The sequence below is a fragment of the Thalassophryne amazonica genome, chromosome 10 (assembly GCF_902500255.1).
Source record: "Thalassophryne amazonica chromosome 10, fThaAma1.1, whole genome shotgun sequence".
Lineage (NCBI taxonomy): Eukaryota > Metazoa > Chordata > Actinopteri > Batrachoidiformes > Batrachoididae > Thalassophryne > Thalassophryne amazonica.
Window position 1 is genome coordinate 108370271 of NC_047112.1, and position 17971 is coordinate 108388241.

The 17971-nt window shown below is 42.6% G+C and overlaps 1 protein-coding gene across 1 annotated transcript in view; it reads left to right on the forward strand.

Moving 5' to 3' along the window:
* hs2st1b (heparan sulfate 2-O-sulfotransferase 1b) overlaps positions 1-15758 on the forward strand; it is an 81226-nt gene extending 65468 nt beyond the window's left edge. The window contains exon 7 of the mRNA XM_034180712.1: positions 15001-15758. Coding sequence (XP_034036603.1) covers positions 15001-15227 — 227 coding nt within the window. The 3' untranslated portion in view covers positions 15228-15758. The remainder of the gene's footprint in view (positions 1-15000) is intronic.
* The last annotated feature ends 2213 nt before the right edge of the window (positions 15759-17971 follow it).

Sequence of the window (17971 nt, forward strand, 5' to 3'; positions counted from 1 at the left end):
CAACAGGATATCTCGGCCAGCGTCATGGACTCCGAGGGGCGTCACCCGGCTGTTGAACGACCAATGGGAGAGCAGGGAGCGCAGGCGTCTGAAGGAGACGTGATTGGTGAGCTGCAGCACATTCTCACCGCCTTTACGGCTCGGTTGGATCAAATGACTGAGCAAAACATCCTCCTGAACTGCAGGGTGGAAGCTCTCTCCGCACAGATGGCGGCGAGCGCTCAGGGCGCTGCTGCAGCTCTTCCTCCTGCCGACCCTGTGCAGGATATAAACGTTCCAGTGGTGGTTCAACAACCCCTCCCACCATCCCCTGAAGCATACATAAGCCCTCCTGAGCCGTACGGAGGTTGTGTGGAGACGTGCGCGGATTTTCTTATGCAGTGTTCGCTCGTCTTCGCACAACGTCCCGTCATGTACGTGTCAGATGCTAGTAAAATAGCTTGTGATTGTTCTGCTTCGGGGTAAAGCATGCGCCTGGGCTACGGCGCTCTGGGAACAGAACTCACGGTTGTTATCAGCATACACTGGGTTTGTGGGGGAGTTCAGAACAGTGTTTGATCACCCTAACAGAGGAGAGACCGCTTCAACCGTGCTGCTGTCAGAGACAGGGACGCCAGAGCGCAGCCGCTTATGCAGTCAACTTCCGCATCGCGGCTGCGAGGTCCCTCTGGAATAACGTTGCGCTCTGCGCCGCCTTCATAAACGGACTGTCGTTGGTTCTGAAGGAGCAGCTGGTAGCTAAGGAGGAACCGCGGGATTTAGATGGGCTTATCGATCTCGTTATACGGTTAGACAATCAGTTGGAGGAACGCCGTCGGGAGCGAGGCGAAGGACGTGACCGGATACGCGCCGCCCCTCTCCCTTCCGGGTTCGAAAAGGGGCCGCCCTCCCCACGCTCCACAGCCGCAGCGCTTTGTGGGGCAACAGCTCCCCCTGCTGACGTTGTTAGGGAAACGCACAGGGCCAAAATGGGGAGGCTGATCCGTGGAGAGTGTTTTCTCTGCAGCTCAACTGAGCACACACAGAGAAACTGCCCCAAACGGCCAAAACGACAACACTCGCCCTTAGAGACTGGGCTAAGGGGGGGTCAAAACATTCAAGTGAGACACACACAAATTGCCACACGACTCCCAGTCACAATCCTGAGCGGGGATTTAACCCTTCAAGCCCGAGCACTGGTGGACACGGGGTCAGAAGGGAATCTGCTAGACAGCAGATGGGCAAGGGAGGTAGGGCTCCCTCTGGTGGCGCTTCCTTCGCCGTTGCAGGTGCGGGCACTAGATGGCACCCTCCTCCCTTTACTCACACACAAGACACAACCAGTAACTCTGGTGGTGTCTGGAAACCACCGGGAGGAGATTGAGTTTTTTGTAACTCCTTCCTACCTCCCGCGTGATTTTGGGCATCCCATGGATGTTGAAGCACAATCCCCGGATTGATTGGCCGTCTGGGGTGGTGGTTCAGTGGAGCGAAACCTGCCATCGGGGGTGTTTAGGATCCTCGGTTCCTCCCGGTTCACAGGCTAAGGAGGAGGTCAAAGTCCCTCCCAATCTGACGGCAGTGCCGGTTGAGTACCACGATCTTGCTGACGTCTTCAGTAAGGATCTGGCACTCACCCTTCCCCCGCACCGTCCGTACGATTGTGCCATTGATTTGGTTCCAGGCGCTGAGTTCCCGTCCAGCAGGCTGTACAACCTCTCACAACCTGAGCGCGAATCAATGGAGACCTACATCCGGGACTCATTAGCTGCCGGGCTGATCCGGAACTCCACCTCCCCGATGGGGGCAGGTTTCTTTTTTGTGGGCAAGAAAGATGGCGGACTTTGTCCATGTATTGATTACAGGGGGCTGAATGAGATTACGGTTCGCAACCGATACCCGTTGCCATTGTTAGATTCCGTGTTCACCCCCCTGCATGGAGCCAAAATCTTTACTAAGTTGGATCTTAGAAATGCGTATCACCTGGTTCGGATCCGGAAGGGAGACGAATGGAAGACGGCATTTAACACCCCATTAGGTCACTTTGAGTACCTGGTCATGCCGTTCGGCCTCACCAACGCCCCCGCGACGTTCCAAGCCTTGGTTAACGACGTCTTGCGGGACTTCCTGCACCGATTCGTCTTCGTATATCTGGACGATATTCTCATCTTTTCTCCGGATCCTGAGACCCATGTCCAGCATGTACGTCAGGTCCTGCAGCGGTTGTTAGAGAACCGACTGTTTGTGAAGGGCGAGAAGTGCGAGTTTCACCGCACGTCTTTGTCCTTCCTGGGGTTTATCATCTCTAACTCCGTCGCCCCTGATCCGGCCAAGGTTGCGGCGGTGAGAGATTGGCCCCAACCAACAAGCCGTAGGAAGCTGCAACAGTTCCTCGGCTTCGCTAATTTCTAGGAGGTTCATTAAGGGCTACAGTCAGGTAGTTAGCCCCCTGACAGCCCTGACCTCTCCAAAAGTCCCCTTCACCTGGTCGGATCGGTGCGAAGCCGCGTTCAAGGAGTTGAAACGACGGTAAGCCAATAAATAGCCTAACAAATTGAATAATCTATTGTCTAATAAAATTATGTGACTTGTCACTACAGACGTAGCTTAATCAGATGAATTGTTTGTTGACACAGCAGGCTACAGACTTTAACTAGTTGTAAACTAGGTAATTTAAAGGGCATGTCATATGTTAATGTCCCGGTAAGCAAGTATTCATGATTTTAAGTCTATCTGTGCACATGCATTAAAAAAAAACAATGTGGTCCCTGATGTATTTTATTACTAAATTATTACTGACTGAGAAACCTAAGCATTTTGAACCACTGAATCAATATGACGCAATTGTATTGAAATGGTTCAGTGTTTAGAAGCATTTGATAGTTAAGTACGGCGACATCTGCTGGCCAATTTTTAACATAGCACTTGCATAGAACAATAAAACTGGTGCTGTTATGTATGTTAAATAATAAAGGCTCTATGATGTGCATCTTGAAATTTTTGACTATATTTTTGTTTAAAAGACAACTTGTGTTATAATTTGATTGTGCCATCATAAACACAGTATGCAATAGAGATATAAACTGTGAAATGTTTGTGTAACTAGCACAAACTGTTATGACCATTGTTGTACAACATGAAGGGGATTTGGGGCTTCAAAAGGTTTTTTTTATTTTTATTTAAAAATAAGATCATTTCAGCGGTGCTAGGCTTGAGTCTGTTCCTTCTCTTCAGTTTTGGGAAGACTCGCACGGCACAGAAGCTGCTGGCATATGAAGGTCGGTTTTGTCCAGCTCATAAAGAGTTGGATAAGCTGCTGCCTCCATCCTCTATCTCTCCTTGTAAATTCACTGCAGAAAATGGTTGTGGGGAGCATTAGCATGGCTAAAACCTTTCAGCTTCTGGGGGTCAAAGCTCCCCACAGCCCCCAGTCATGGCCCTCTTCACCTCCAGCCATTTTAAGCATTTTTCTTTATTTTTCTCTCCCATGCCTGTAGATAAGCTTGCTGAAATATTTCAGAAAAAAGGAGGACGGCGATGAGAATAATCAGAGTTTCCCTTCTGTTATTATCTGTTTATTAGTAAACGAGAATTGTTTTTTGTTTTTCTTTTATTTGGGTTACCAAAAATTTCCGTGTAGTCTCACTCCAGCCAAAGTCCCAAAGTTGGCACCCCTGATGTTTTCAACACTTTTTTTATCCGTTAAGGACATAAAGCAACACATCCAGGTACAGGTGCTATCAAAATAAGTTAAAAATAGTTAAACTATCAGCTATCAACAGTTTATGATGATTTATTTAATTAAAGCCTGACTTATGCTTGTGTAGCTGTAATTCCGTGTCATGACGCCAACGTGCGTGACAGTTTTAAAGCTCTCCTTCACTGGATTATACTTTATTCTGCACTAATTTGTCCCTCAGCATGCTTTTCTTTCTACAGTCATCACCTCCAATTCAAACGTAAGGTGTACACTTTCCTCTTTTTCCGACTCCGTGTTGTAAATTTATGGACTTTTCTGATCCATTTGTAATCAGTGTGTGCACTGCAAAAACTTCAAATATGAGAGTGAAACCTGAAAAGTGTCAAATCACAGCCTTTTGCAGTGTCTGATTTAACAGGTGCACATCAGGCTGTGGGTCCGAGTCTGAGCACGGTTTGACAAAATATACGGTCTGACGTTTTATCACGGAAGTGCCAATTTACTCAAATCGGTGAGTGTCAGAGCGCTGAAATTTAATTTTGTACCTCTGTTACTGGGCATGGCCACACTGCTCTGTCCGGTTACATGCGAGGGGTTTTTAATGGAAATACATTGTGACTGGACAGGATGCTTTAAAATCTGTTGAACAAAATCCATTGTATACACATTGTTTATTACATGGAAAACCATACAGAAACATCCAGTTTATGCAAGTAAAGTGGATGGTTTGGGGGAGTTTTACTTTACATGGGACTGAACATTAAATTTACCTCTCAAATCCTTGACGATGAAGTGACTTCCATCCCACACGGCTGACTTTATTTCCCCAAATTTTTCTTTTCTTCGCATCTGAAGCGAATCTGTACATCTTAAAGCCCTTGTTGTGTCTATTTGTGCCTCCAAATGCACAATAACCCGGCATTTTCAGAGAATAAATTTATAAAATAGCTGGATTTATATGCAGATAGGTTAACAGCGAATGTTATTTTGGCCCCAAGATGGCACCATGAGTACTCACGTGACTGTTTTGTTTTGTTTTTTCCAGCTCGTCATGTCGCTGCTCTCTGAATGAAGGGACTTTAGTCGGAATCCCCCCCCCCAAACTCTTTAGAGTCGGGCCTCTTCACACATAACACAAAAGACACAGAAACTGGAAGACAATCGGCGAACCAAGAACGAAATGGGGAACCATGAAACATTCCATATGCTGTCAGGATGGATGCATGTTCAGACAGGTGTGCACAATACACCTGACAATGGTGCGTGCACACTCGTCCGTGTCTGTGTACTTGTTCCAGTGCGAACAGCTGGAACGTGTGAAACCACATCGCACTGCTGCTGTGGAGGGGAAAAAACACACACCATAAAAGACACTGCATTTTATTGAATCCCTGTTATCGAACAGACAATACAAGTATGAACCATCTGTTCCTCTGTATAGGACCCATGTTCATAGACATACAGTCATGAAATAACGTGAATGAAGCAGTGTTCTCTCATGTCTTATTATGTCCAGCCGGGTATATAGATAATTGCTGCAATCGCCGGACACTGATAGAGTAGATATTGGTGTATAATTACTTAAAATCACTCAGTTGATATAAATAATAAATAAAAGGGGACGCAATACAGAACCCTGCGGTTAAATAAAAAATAAATGCCACTCACGGGATTCGAACCTGCAATTTACAAAAGCTTTGATTAACACACGGAAACTTTACTACTGCGCTACAATCGCTGTCTTATAATGGGAGTGTAAAAAGTCTAAAAGACGATGTATAGAAGAGGAGGTTTTCGTCATTTTTAATTACGGTGAAAAAAGCACTGTAATAACTGACCATCCATCTATCAACTGTTTCAGAAGACCATAACAGGTCGGTCTAACATAAAAAGGTGAATAATACTCACAGACATATGCTCTTTAGGGTTTTAGCGGGGAAAATTAAGATAAAGTGAAAGGAAAAAAAATGAACCAATGAAGCAATAGATCGACGCACTGCTTCAATCTGCGAATCACTGCTTCAATTGGTTCAAGGTTCAAAGCAAAGCCGCGCTGCAGAAAAGTTGTATAGAAACGATCATTTTCCTGAAAAACACCCCCAAAAACAACGGCCACTCTGAATGACCAATAAGGGAATCGTTAAGCAAAAAGTTTATTGATGTCGGTGGATCGAATCATTTCTTAACGATACCCGAAAGGAACCGGTTCTCGATACCCATCCCTAGTTACGACTGCTTACACAAAAAATAAACAAACATTTGTTAATTTACCCAGACACTGAGCTCTCCCCTTTCTTGTTGATGACTCCGATATGCTTTCATTTGAGATGCTGCATCGTTACCGTCGTACTCCCTTGCCATGCGAGGTCCGACTTGCAAATGTTGCAGTTAACAAACGTCTTTGTGTTGTTTAACGTAAAGTGCTCCCACACTTTTGAAGTCTTGACTTTCTTTTGTCTGCTTGCTTCTGCCATATTCTTAAGTGTGTAGTTCTTCTATGAAACAGCGTCTGATCTGCTCTGTGCACTGGTCGCTACTGGTGTCAGAAGTGGCCAGCAGCTTCTGAAGTCATAATCGCTCGACACAACGCATCGATGACGCAATGCGTTGCCAACGCCTGTTGTCATCGAATTTTATCAATTCGTTGTTGCATCCCTAGTTTGTTACGGCATATTTTTGCTGATACCTGACTGAAAGTGGTGTATTTGTTGCATTGTTGGCTTTTCACCTGTGGCGCCGCTCACTGGACACGCGTGTCCTGTCAGATCACCTGCTGCATGTCCACATGAACTGATGGTCCGTTTCAGCTGGCACAGTCTGTCAGTGTGCACACTCTCTAGCCCATCGCAAAAGCGATACATGTTTTTATGTATTTCCACGTGATGATGACATCAAGCACACACATGCGTGTCACGGTGGACAGTTGGAAGGCTGTGTCCGTCAAAACACGGTATGTGTTATGCAGCTGTGACATCCAGGACCAGAGATCTCAACAGCTGCTGCTGTTGGCAGCCAGTCATGCCCCCTGTCCGTTCAGTGCACAGAACAAGGTGTGACTCTGTGATCAGATGAGAGGCACCTCGCCTGCGGGGGGGGAATGTGTAAACTGCACGCCACATGTTGGGGGGGTGCATGAAACACAAGCACATATGTTATGGGGGACCCGGCACTCTGGCACGCCACGTGTGCTTGGCAACGCCACAGTCATGAGGGCACTTAGACAAATTTCACAGCCAGCTCGAAAGTGGTGGCCTGCTCACTATTTTTGTACTGACGGTGCAAATGGTCACACATTTCCTATGTGCTCCGCGAACAGTATTAGATGTTCATGTGTGTCACCTTGAATTTGGCCGACACCTGCCACGAGAAGGATCGAATGGGCTCTCACAGGGCATTCTGTCTTTCTGCTGCTTGTGTGCGAGAATAGTTGTAGCGACAGGTTGTACGAGGTGTTGGATGTGGCTCCGATTTTTCACGACTAGCGTGCAATTCCTCCTTTTTGCGTGAGTCGACTTCAATCATGTTTTGTGTGAAGGGGCCCTTAAGGTCTACTTTTGAATGCCTTTTGAACACCTTACAGTAGTGTTCAGAATAATAGTAGTGCTATGTGACTAAAAAGATTAATCCAGGTTTTGAGTATATTTCTTATTGTTACATGGGAAACAAGGTACCAGTATATTCAGTAGATTCTCACAAATCCAACAAGACCAAGTGAATGAAGTCCAACACCGACCAGCTCTGCTGGCAGGCCACCCTCATTTCAGGTGTTTATTATATCATATTTTTGGAGGCTGAGCAGTGGTTCTCACAGCTTGTAAAGATTATGATCCATTTATTTCCCTACGAATCATGGCTCAACTCGACCCAGTGTCCTCAAGCTACCGATAGTTGCTACAAATACTATCACTGTTAGCATCCAAAATTGCATAACAGTAATTTCACTTGATGCAAATACAACTACACACACATCTTAGGTGATCTGTTCTCTTAACCACCCAACCATATTATTGCAGATATTTATAATGAAATGCTCAAAAGCCTCTGACCGACTGAGCACAGGAGCTGGGGCCGCACCTCTGACCCATTTAAAGTTTGAGAATAAGTTGAGATTGTTTCGGCTCCAAGGCCTCTAGTTATTCGCTTTATCAGATAAAACTGATTTTTTTTTTCTCAAATTTTTTACTAACTTTTTATTTGCAGTTCTGATTTTCTCCCAGTTCTGATTTGTTTTGTCTCCACAAATGTGTTAGGATAACCAGACTTTCATGAATCTGAGAATGTATACAATGTATTAAAGAAAATCAACACATACAACCCCTGGCAAAAATTATGGAATCACCGGCCTCGGAGGATGTTCATTCAGTTGTTTAATTTTGTAGAAAAAAAACAGATCACAGACATGACACAAAACTAAAGTCATTTCAAATGGCAACTTTCTGGCTTTAAGAAACACTATAAGAAATCAGGAAAAAAAATTGTGGCAGTCAGTAACGGTTACTTTTTTAGACCAAGTAGAGGGAAAAAAATATGGACTCACTCAATTCTGAGGAATAAATTATGGAATCACCCTGTAAATTTTCATTCCCAGAACTAACACCTGCATCAAATCATATCTGCTCGTTAGTCTGCATCTAAAAAGGATTGATCACACCTTGGAGAGCTGTTGCACCAAGTGGACTGACATGAATCATGGCTCCAACACAAGAGATGTCATTTGAAACAAAGGAGAGGATTATCAAACTCTTAAAAGAGGGTAAATCATCACGCAATGTTGCAAAAGATGTTGGTTGTTCACAGTCAGCTGTGTCTAAACTCTGGACCAAATACAAACATGGGAAGGTTGTTAAAGGCAAACATACTGGTAAACCAAGGAAGACGTCAAAGCGTCAAGACAGAAAACTTAAAGCAATATGTCTCAAAAATCGAAAATGCACAACAAAACAAATGAACGAATGGGAGGAAACTGGAGTCAACGTCTGTGACCGAATTGTAAGAAACCGCCTAAAGGAAATGGGATTTACATACAGAAAAGCTAAACGAAAGCTATCATTAACACCTAAACAGAAAAAAACAAGGTTACAATGGGCTAAGGAAAAGCAATCGTGGACTGTGGATGACTGGATGAAAGTCATATTCAGTGATGAATCTCGAATCTGCATTGGGCAAGGTGATGAGGCACTGGGGAGATGGCTGTCATTACATCATCAATAAATGCACAAGTTTACGTTGATTTTTGGACACTTTTCTTATCCCATCAATTGAAAGGATGTTTGGGGATGATGAAATCACTTTTCAAGATGATAATGCATCTTGCCATAGAGCAAAAACTGTGAAAACATTCCTTGCAAAGGACACATAGGGTCAATGTCATGGCCTGCAAATAGTCCGGATCTTAATCCAATTGAAAATCTTTGGTGGAAGTTGAAGAAAATGGTCCATGACAAGGCACCAACCTGCAAAACTGATCTGGCAACAGCAGTCAGAGAAAGTTGGAGCCAAATTGATGAAGAGTACTGTTTGTCATTCATTAAGTCCTTGGCTCAGAGACTGCAAGCTGTTATAAAAGCCAGAGGTGGTGCAACAAAATACTAGTGATGTGTTGGAGCGTTCTTTTGTTTTTCATGATTCCATAATTTTTTCCTCAGAATTGAGTGATTCCATTTTTTGTTCCCTCTGCTTGGTCTAAAAAAGCGTTACTGACTGCCACAATTTTTTTTTCCTGATTTCTTATAGTGTTTCTTAAAGCCAGAAAGTTGCCATTTGAAATGACTTTAGTTTTGTGTCATGTCTGTGATCTGCTTTTTTCTACAAAATTAAACAACTGAATGAACATCCTCCAAGGCCGTTGTTTCCATAATTTTTGCCAGGGGTTGTATTTAAACTGGAACACCACACCCATAGAGCGCAAGCCTCCTCCAACACCAGTTTCCAGTTCCACAAATTTTTACCTTGGAAAAAATTTTCAACGTTAAAGTCCTGTTAGAAGTGGCTTTTCATAAGCTCAGTTAAATGTTATCAAATGTCAGGAGTATGTATGTATTTCATGCACTTGAATCAAAGTTTTTTGTGGTGTCAGGTTTTTGATTTTTTTTTTTTTTTTTGGTCTTTTTTCCCAACTTTTTTGATTTCTGAATTTTTTTTAGATTATTTTCACAGAACATTGGTTATAATATAATGTAGAATATACATTACATGGGGTTTTCAATGTTAAATTTGTAATCTGGATCAGCTCTAGATCAAACTTTCAGTCGATAATGGATACCATCTTGCACAATGCTCTCAAATATGAAATAAATTTGATCTTTTTTGAGTTATGAATTTTTGAAAACTTGTTCAATGTTAAAGGATAAGACTTTTTCCAATATTTTTCCTGACTTTGATCTTTGACCCATGACCTTGAAAATTGAATCAAATCTTGCCTATCAGGATATGAATCCTCTAAAAAAAAAAAAAAAATTGATAATATATGAGAAATTGTGGGTTCCATGCTGTTTACAAACAAACGGGTGAAAACATAACCTCTGCCCTACTTCGTTGGCAACGTAATTACCCCACTTTACATTACCCCAATTTAACAGCACCTATAACCAGTATTTGCAGTCTTTCTCAAATAATTCATTCTCTGGCTAATATACAATGGTCACTGCATTTATTATTTTACCTTTAGCATTATGCATTCTAACCAATGGGTATTTCTGTTAGTAGTATTCATAATGATAATGTTTTTAATATGAATCTTTTCTTAAAAACTAAAATGTTGTTTAATTAATATTAGTCTAAGTGTGACTGTTTCACTGCTTCAATTCTGTACTGAGTGGAATATGGGAGCAATAAAAAAATCTGTTTACTTAATTAAATAAATAAACACTTCTATACAGGGATGTACATGACAGAAAAGGAAAAGAATGAGAAAGATGAATAATATTAAAAATTACACCCATCTTAATGCTGTGTTTACACATAGGCAGGATGCATTACAAATGTCATATTCCCGCAGTGGTGGGCACTGTTCAGCTAATCCGATAACCGATAATTATTGAAGCTAATGTTTTTGTTTAGCTTTGGATTAACTTTTCAGATAAGTTTTAAAACCATCATCCCACCAATTATCTTCAGATAAATTTAGTTCTGATAACTTTTAGGCCACTAACGTTTTTTTACATAGCAAGTAACGTTGAAAAACATTTTTAATCCCTTTTGCTCCTGTCTGCTGTGTATTTTGCAGCAGTGAGGTAGCTAAGAGATGTGCTTTTGTAAAATGTGTAAAAAATTAGAAAATTATTAAAGAATTATTTGTAAGCACCAACACATGTTACATTGAGTCACTTGTGTTGGTTTTTACTTAGAATGCATTAGTCAACCAATCAGTATGAGCTGAGGCTAAGTTTACCCAAAATCCCTTTGGGCATCTGTGTGTTAATGTTCAAATCTTCAGAATTAGTGCATTATTTTAAAATTAACAGACATGGGTTATATATCACTTTGTACATTTTAAGAGTTTACATTAATGTAGTTATTATATCCGGATTAATTTGATTTATAAATCAAAACCACAAGTCAAACCTGCTTTCCATTTCAAGACCTCTGTATGCTGTCAAGGTAAATGATGCTTCCCTACAGTGGCATCCTACAGTGGGCAGGGTGCACAAAGACAGAAGCGCTGACTCATTGGCTGTGTTTGGGTTTGTGATCACCTTTGATTCTGTTAGAAGCTTTGGCGATGTTTAAACTCAAAATCAGCTTGTTAGTAGCTGAGAGTGTCCGGAGACAAAATTGAAAGTTATCAGTTAGCTGTAGCTTCCGATAAAGTTTATCAGTTTAGTTTACAAAAGATAACCTTTCGGTTAGCTGGTTAGCAGTTATCAAAGCTAAATTTTTGGATAGCTATGCCCACCACTGTATTTCCGTCATTCGTGACACATTCTTAACGTGACTTAATGCATTGGAATAGGTTTCTTAACATTGTATGTCGGTGCGTGACATTTGTGATATTTGTGGAGCATGTTTTTGGCTGCCAAAAAAATCTTCCACGAATGTCACCACCCTCAATTGGGGATTTTCAAGTTGCACTGCCATCTTGAAACCGCAACCTCTGGTTAGTGAGCCTCTTGCTTGCATGTTTGGTTTCATTAGAAACAACAGGTTGTTATGATGCCTCACGGAGCGGCTGACCAATCGGATGTTATGACACCTCATGGAGCGGCTGACCAATCAAAGCTGGACACCGGTTAAATGATATCTCTGGATGTCAACTTACGTTCAGATTTCTTGTTTCTTTTTTGCTTTGGCATCCTTCATTAGTGCTGTGTGACCAGGGCTTTACATTCGTTGCTGGGAAAGTTCATCGACCAAAATACCAACATTCTGGGCGCAATGAACATGCTTTCAATCAATCAATCAATCAACTTTTTTCTTATATAGCGCCAAATCACAACAAACAGTTGCCCCAAGGCGCTCCATATTGTAAGGCAAGGCCATACAATAATTATGAAAACCCCAACGGTCAAAACGACCCCCTATGAGCAAGCACTTGGCCACAGTGGGAAGGAAAAACTCCCTTTTAACAGGAAGAAACCTCCAGCAGAACCAGGCTCAGGGAGGGGCAGTCCTCTGCTGAGACTGGTTGGGGCTGAGGGAAAGAACCAGGAAAAAGACATGCCGAGAAGGGGGGCAGAGATCGATCACTAATGATTAAATGCAGAGTGATGCATACGGAGCAAAAAGAGAAAGAAACAGTGCATCATGGGAACCCCCCCCACAGTCTACGTCTAAAGCAACATAACCAAGGGATGGTCCAGGGTCACCCGATCCAGCCCTAACTATAAGCCTTAGCGAAAAGGAAAGTTTTAAGCCTAATCTTAAAAGTAGAGAGGGTATCTGTCTCCCTGATCTGAATTGGGAGCTGGTTCCACAGGAGAGGAGCCTGAAAGCTGAAGGCTCTGCCTCCCATTCTACTCTTACAAACCCTAGGAACTACAAGTAAGCCCGCAGTCTGAGAGCGAAGCGCTCTAATGGGGTAATATGGTACTACGAGGTCCCTAATATAAGATGGGACCTGATTATTCAAAACCTTATAAGTAAGAAGAAGAATTTTAAATTCTATTCTAGAATTAACAGGAAGCCAATGAAGAGAGGCCAACACGGGTGAGATATGCTCTCTCCTGCTAGTCCCCGTCAGTACTCTAGCTGCAGCATTCTGAACCAACTGAAGGCTTTTTAGGGAACTTTTAGGACAACCTGATAATAATGAATTACAATAGTCCAGCCTAGAGGAAATAAATGCATGAATTAGTTTTTCAGCATCACTCTGAGACAAGACCTTTCTGATTTTAGAGATATTGCGTAAATGCAAAAAGGCAGTCCTACATATTTGTTTAATATGCGCTTTGAATGACATATCCTGATCAAAAATGACTCCAAGATTTCTCACAGTATTACTAGAGATCAGGGAAATGCCATCCAGAGTAACGATCTGGTTAGACACCATGCTTCTAAGATTTGTGGGGCCAAATACAATAACTTCAGTTTTATCTGAGTTTAAAAGCAGGAAATTAGAGGTCATCCATGTCTTTATGTCTGTAAGACAATCCTGCAGTTTAGCTAATTGGTGTGTATCCTCTGGCTTCATGGATAGATAAAGCTGGGTATCATCTGCGTAACAATGAAAATTTAAGCAATACCGTCTAATAATACTGCCTAAGGGAAGCATGTATAAAGTGAATAAAATTGGTCCTAGCACAGAACCTTGTGGAACTCCATAATTAACTTTAGTCTGTAAAGAAGATTCCCCATTTACATGAACAAACTGTAATCTATTAGACAAATATGATTCAAACCACTGCAGCGCAGTGCCTTTAATACCTATGGCATGCTCTAATCTCTGTAATAAAATTTTATGGTCAACAGTATCAAAAGCAGCACTGAGGTCCAACAGAACAAGCACAGAGATAAGTCCACTGTCCGAAGCCATAAGAAGATCATTTGTAACCTTCACTAATGCTGTTTCTGTGCTATGATGAATTCTAATTCATCATAGTACATAAATTTCACTATTATTTGATTTCTTTGTGCGACTGGCATTGTTATTCAAGCATTCAAAAGGCTATTCCTACCTCCACACAACTCCATACAGTGACGAGAAAGTTTCTTGACAGTTCTTGTTGTTGATCAAAACTGCATCTCACTAATCAGACACAGTTGTGACATCATCACACATGTGCGTAGGCGCTGCTCTATCACAACTTGAAAATCCCCCATTCATGGAGTTCGCAACTGAGCATGTGATACGTGGTCATTAATGGTGATTCTTAATACAGCATGACAGCATTCGTAGTGGTTCCTGTGATGGTTCTTGGAGCCCATACTGTCACACGTCCTATGAATTGACACTTAAAATGTCAAGAACTGACACGAATTGTAACATGGCAGTATGCTGAAGGAGGATAGTGACACCAAGTCGGCCAAGTCTCGTTCCAGACCAGAGCCTGCACCTCCTGCTGATGCTCCTCAGGGCACTCCTGTAGGTGTTCGACCTGCTGTTGTTCCACCTGCTGTTGTGCCTGATTTTCCAGAGAATGAGTCTGAGCCAGAGGAGAGCCACATGCAACCAAACATCTGGCTCTCTACGTCTCCTCCTCCTCTTTTCTGCATGGCATAGAGCCCAACTAAGCATCCAATCACAAAGTTCTTCTTCAGTGGATTAATCTGGATGTTGAGCAGTCTGGACCGATGTGAACTGTTCAGCAGCTGACGGTAGGATGAATATGGGGTGTGTGTGGAGACAATTCACCTGATTCACAACATTCCTGACAGATTTGTGACAGAACGTAAGGATGCACTGTTACGTGCAGTAGTGGACAATATTCTTGGCCGTGCGAAATGGTAATTTGCCAGTGATACAAGCTATTAATTGTAACACATGGGAACAGGTCCCAACAGTTCCTGAGGACTCCTGGTCGGCGGCTAAGAATGTATACCTCGTTGCATTTGTGACTTGTCATTATGTGTAAACTCACCATTAGGTAGCATTTAGAGTGCTACATTTGCAGGAAATGGCTTCATTTTAAAATAAATTTTCAAATATTTCCTGGGGTGTGCTATTTAAAAGCAAGGTAAGTATATTCTGAGTGCCATGAAGTGCTTAATGTCAAGGCCTGAAACCCCACAGTGTCTGTGGAGTCAAATATTTAACTGAAATTTGTTTTTATCAAACTGCCGGTCCTGATTTAGCTCTTAATTGATAAGAACTCATTTTGCTTCCCTGCCAGTAACTGCAAAAAGACAAACTGACAAACTCATTACACGTTCTTGTGTTACTCCAGGAAAGAAGTCCCATCTGCGAAAGACAACAGAGAAGAAGCCCCCCACCAAAGAGACAATCGCCAAGCTGCAGCAGTCAGACATTTGGAAAATTGAAAATGAGTTTTATGAGTTTGCACTTGAACAGTTCCAGTTTGTACGTGCACACGCTGTGAGGGAAAAGGATGGAGAACTTTATGTCTTGGCCCAGAGCTTCTTTTATGAAAAAATCTACCCCAAAGTGAGTTAAAGTGTTTGAGGACGGTGACGTGAGCGAATCTGCAGAGGAGCCCTGGAGGAACTCCAAGTGACAAGAACTGAATGCTGGAGATATTTCACACATGCACTTTCAGACTGTACATTAATATTTCTACAGCCGGTATCTTTTTTTTTTTTTTTTTTTTTTTTTTTTTTTTTTTTTTGGTTGGGAGGGGAGGACGAGGGGTGTAGCTGTTGACAAAACCTAAGCTGGGTAACGTGTCAGTCTGAACTGTGGTGAAGGAGTAGTGCTGAGAGTGAAATGGCCACTTGACCATGGCAGGTGTCAAAACGTAAACCAAGCACCGAGCCGTCTCAGGCATTTTTAGGTTGAAACTAACAAGGTTTGTCTCCAGACTGACCATTAACATCAATGCAGCACAGCTCGCCATTTTTCTACGAGCTATTCTGTCCTTGCTCAACAGGAAGGTTTATCATCATTTCCTGTTGTTGACCTGAAAGACCTTATTTAGTTCACAGTAGTAGTTCACGCTAAAGCCCCTTTCACACCGAGCCAATGTAGAGTTGCGTAATGCGGCATACTGAATATGCCAAGTTTATGCAGCCCTACGTGGCAGTAAGCTGAGGGACGCAAAGGGGTTCATGAAATGGATGCAAAAAATTAAACAATTTTTTAATTTTTTTTTTTTTTTTTGCGTACTTTCAGTGTCCACCAGACGCAGTGTTCCATGCAAGTCTACACAACACTCCTCTACTATATGTAAATCTACACAACACTGTATTACTGTACATGACGCCTCCGCAATTATGCACAACCCTGCGCCAGTGCGAAAAATCCTTTTCATTTTTTTTTATCGGTACATACCTGCATTGGTAGATTTTATTCATCCTGCTGGACTTTGCTGGCAGTGAAGCTTCAAAACCACACAAGAAGAAGAGACGGGCTGGCAAAGCTTCCATGTTCACTAACTCCTAATGGACAGATTGTCAGCGAGAAGACATGTCCACATCCACTCCTTATGGACGGATCGCCAGTGAGAGGACATGTCCATGTCCACTCATGGACGGATCGTGCGCGATCAACAGCTGCAGCTCCACGGCGCTTTTACCTCCTCAAGTTCGCTCACGATTGTGGTACATTAAATAAAGTCCATTAATGCCTGCTCATGGACTGATCACCAATGAGAGGACATGTCCATGTCCAGTATACCTCCTCACAGACAGATCGCCAGAGAGAGGACATGTCCACTGTCTACTCCTCATGGATGGATTGCGCGCGCGATCGAAGGGCTGCAGCTCCACGGTGCTTTCACCTCTTCAAGTTCTCTCACGATTGTGGTGCGTAAAATAAAGTCCATTTACTTCAGGAAATAATGTATTCTGACTTTTTCCCCAATGTATCCAATCCATCTGCGTGTCCAGGCAGTATGTGAAAACAGCATCGTGGAGCCAAGCTTCTCCCTCCTGCGTGCAAGGATTTTTTTTTTTTTTTTTTTTTTTTTGCCTGCACGCAAGTTACGCAGCTATTCCTGCATACTAGATACGCAACACAATGCAACTCTACGCAGGCCCGGGGTCACCAACCGAATGGTCCCCCCTAAAAATCCGTCCCCCCTACCTTCACTGCACTTGTCATTTGTGAACATCAGCAGTGATTCACCGATTATCGCCTCATTTCTGCTTAAAACTGCACTCCAGTCATCATGTATCTCAGTGACAGATATCTGAAGCTTTTGTACAACAAAAGCGATCAGAGCGCGACAGCAGCATGTCTGTCTGACTCTGCACCCAAAGCAATCAAAGGGAATAATGTAATTATTAACATCAGATGACAAAGTAAAACCTCTTAAATAATTCTAGTTAGTTTTAAGCAGAAACTAGGCGATAATTGGTGAAGCACTGCCGATGCTCTGAAATGACGTATGCGCAGGAGCACGCCAGACTCAGATGTGCTGCTGTGGCGCTCTGATTGGTTCCCTGTCTTTTATTAGGAAATAATGCTGAATTTATGTGGAAATGATTGTTATACAAAAGCTTCAGATATCTGTCACTGAGATAGAGAATGACTGGAGTGCAGCTTAAAGCAGAAAGGAGTTGATAATCAGTGAATTGCTGCTGACGCTCCGAAATGATGCATGCACAGTGAAGGCAGAGGGGACCGTTCGGTTGGTGACACCGGTGTGAAACAGGCTTTCAGTGTGTAACCGGGCTGCTGCTTTCAGGTCACTTACCTGAAGAAGACAGTTTCATCAAGTGGTGTAAGATCTTGATGACTGAATTAAAAAAAAAACAAAAAAAAAAACAAGATATCCAGTTGCTTTCAACTAAACTTTGTGATGCAAAAAATTAGGTTTTAGATGTTTGATAAACTGATTTCAGATTTCAGACAACTTTATTGATCCCAAAAGGCAATTACATTTACACTCCAATTACCTCAGAAAAGACACAGCAATTAATCTACAATTACTTGTTTATCATAATAATGGCACACATCAAAATTAAAGACAACACACATACAGTACATTTGACATTGTTTGTGTGCTCTAAATTTGAAGCAGTCCGTCATCCGAATTGAGGCAAAGTGGGTGAAGGCCGCAGCAGGAGGGGCCCGCGCCACCCAGCTTGAGGGTTGAATGCTGCAGCAGTAAAAACCACGCTGCCTTCAAGGTGGTAAGGAGGAAACCAGGGTGAGGGGAGTGGAGAGACACGGGGGGGGAGACGTGTTGTGTACAAATGAGTTAAATTACCTGAGAAAACTGATGTATCTTACACTTG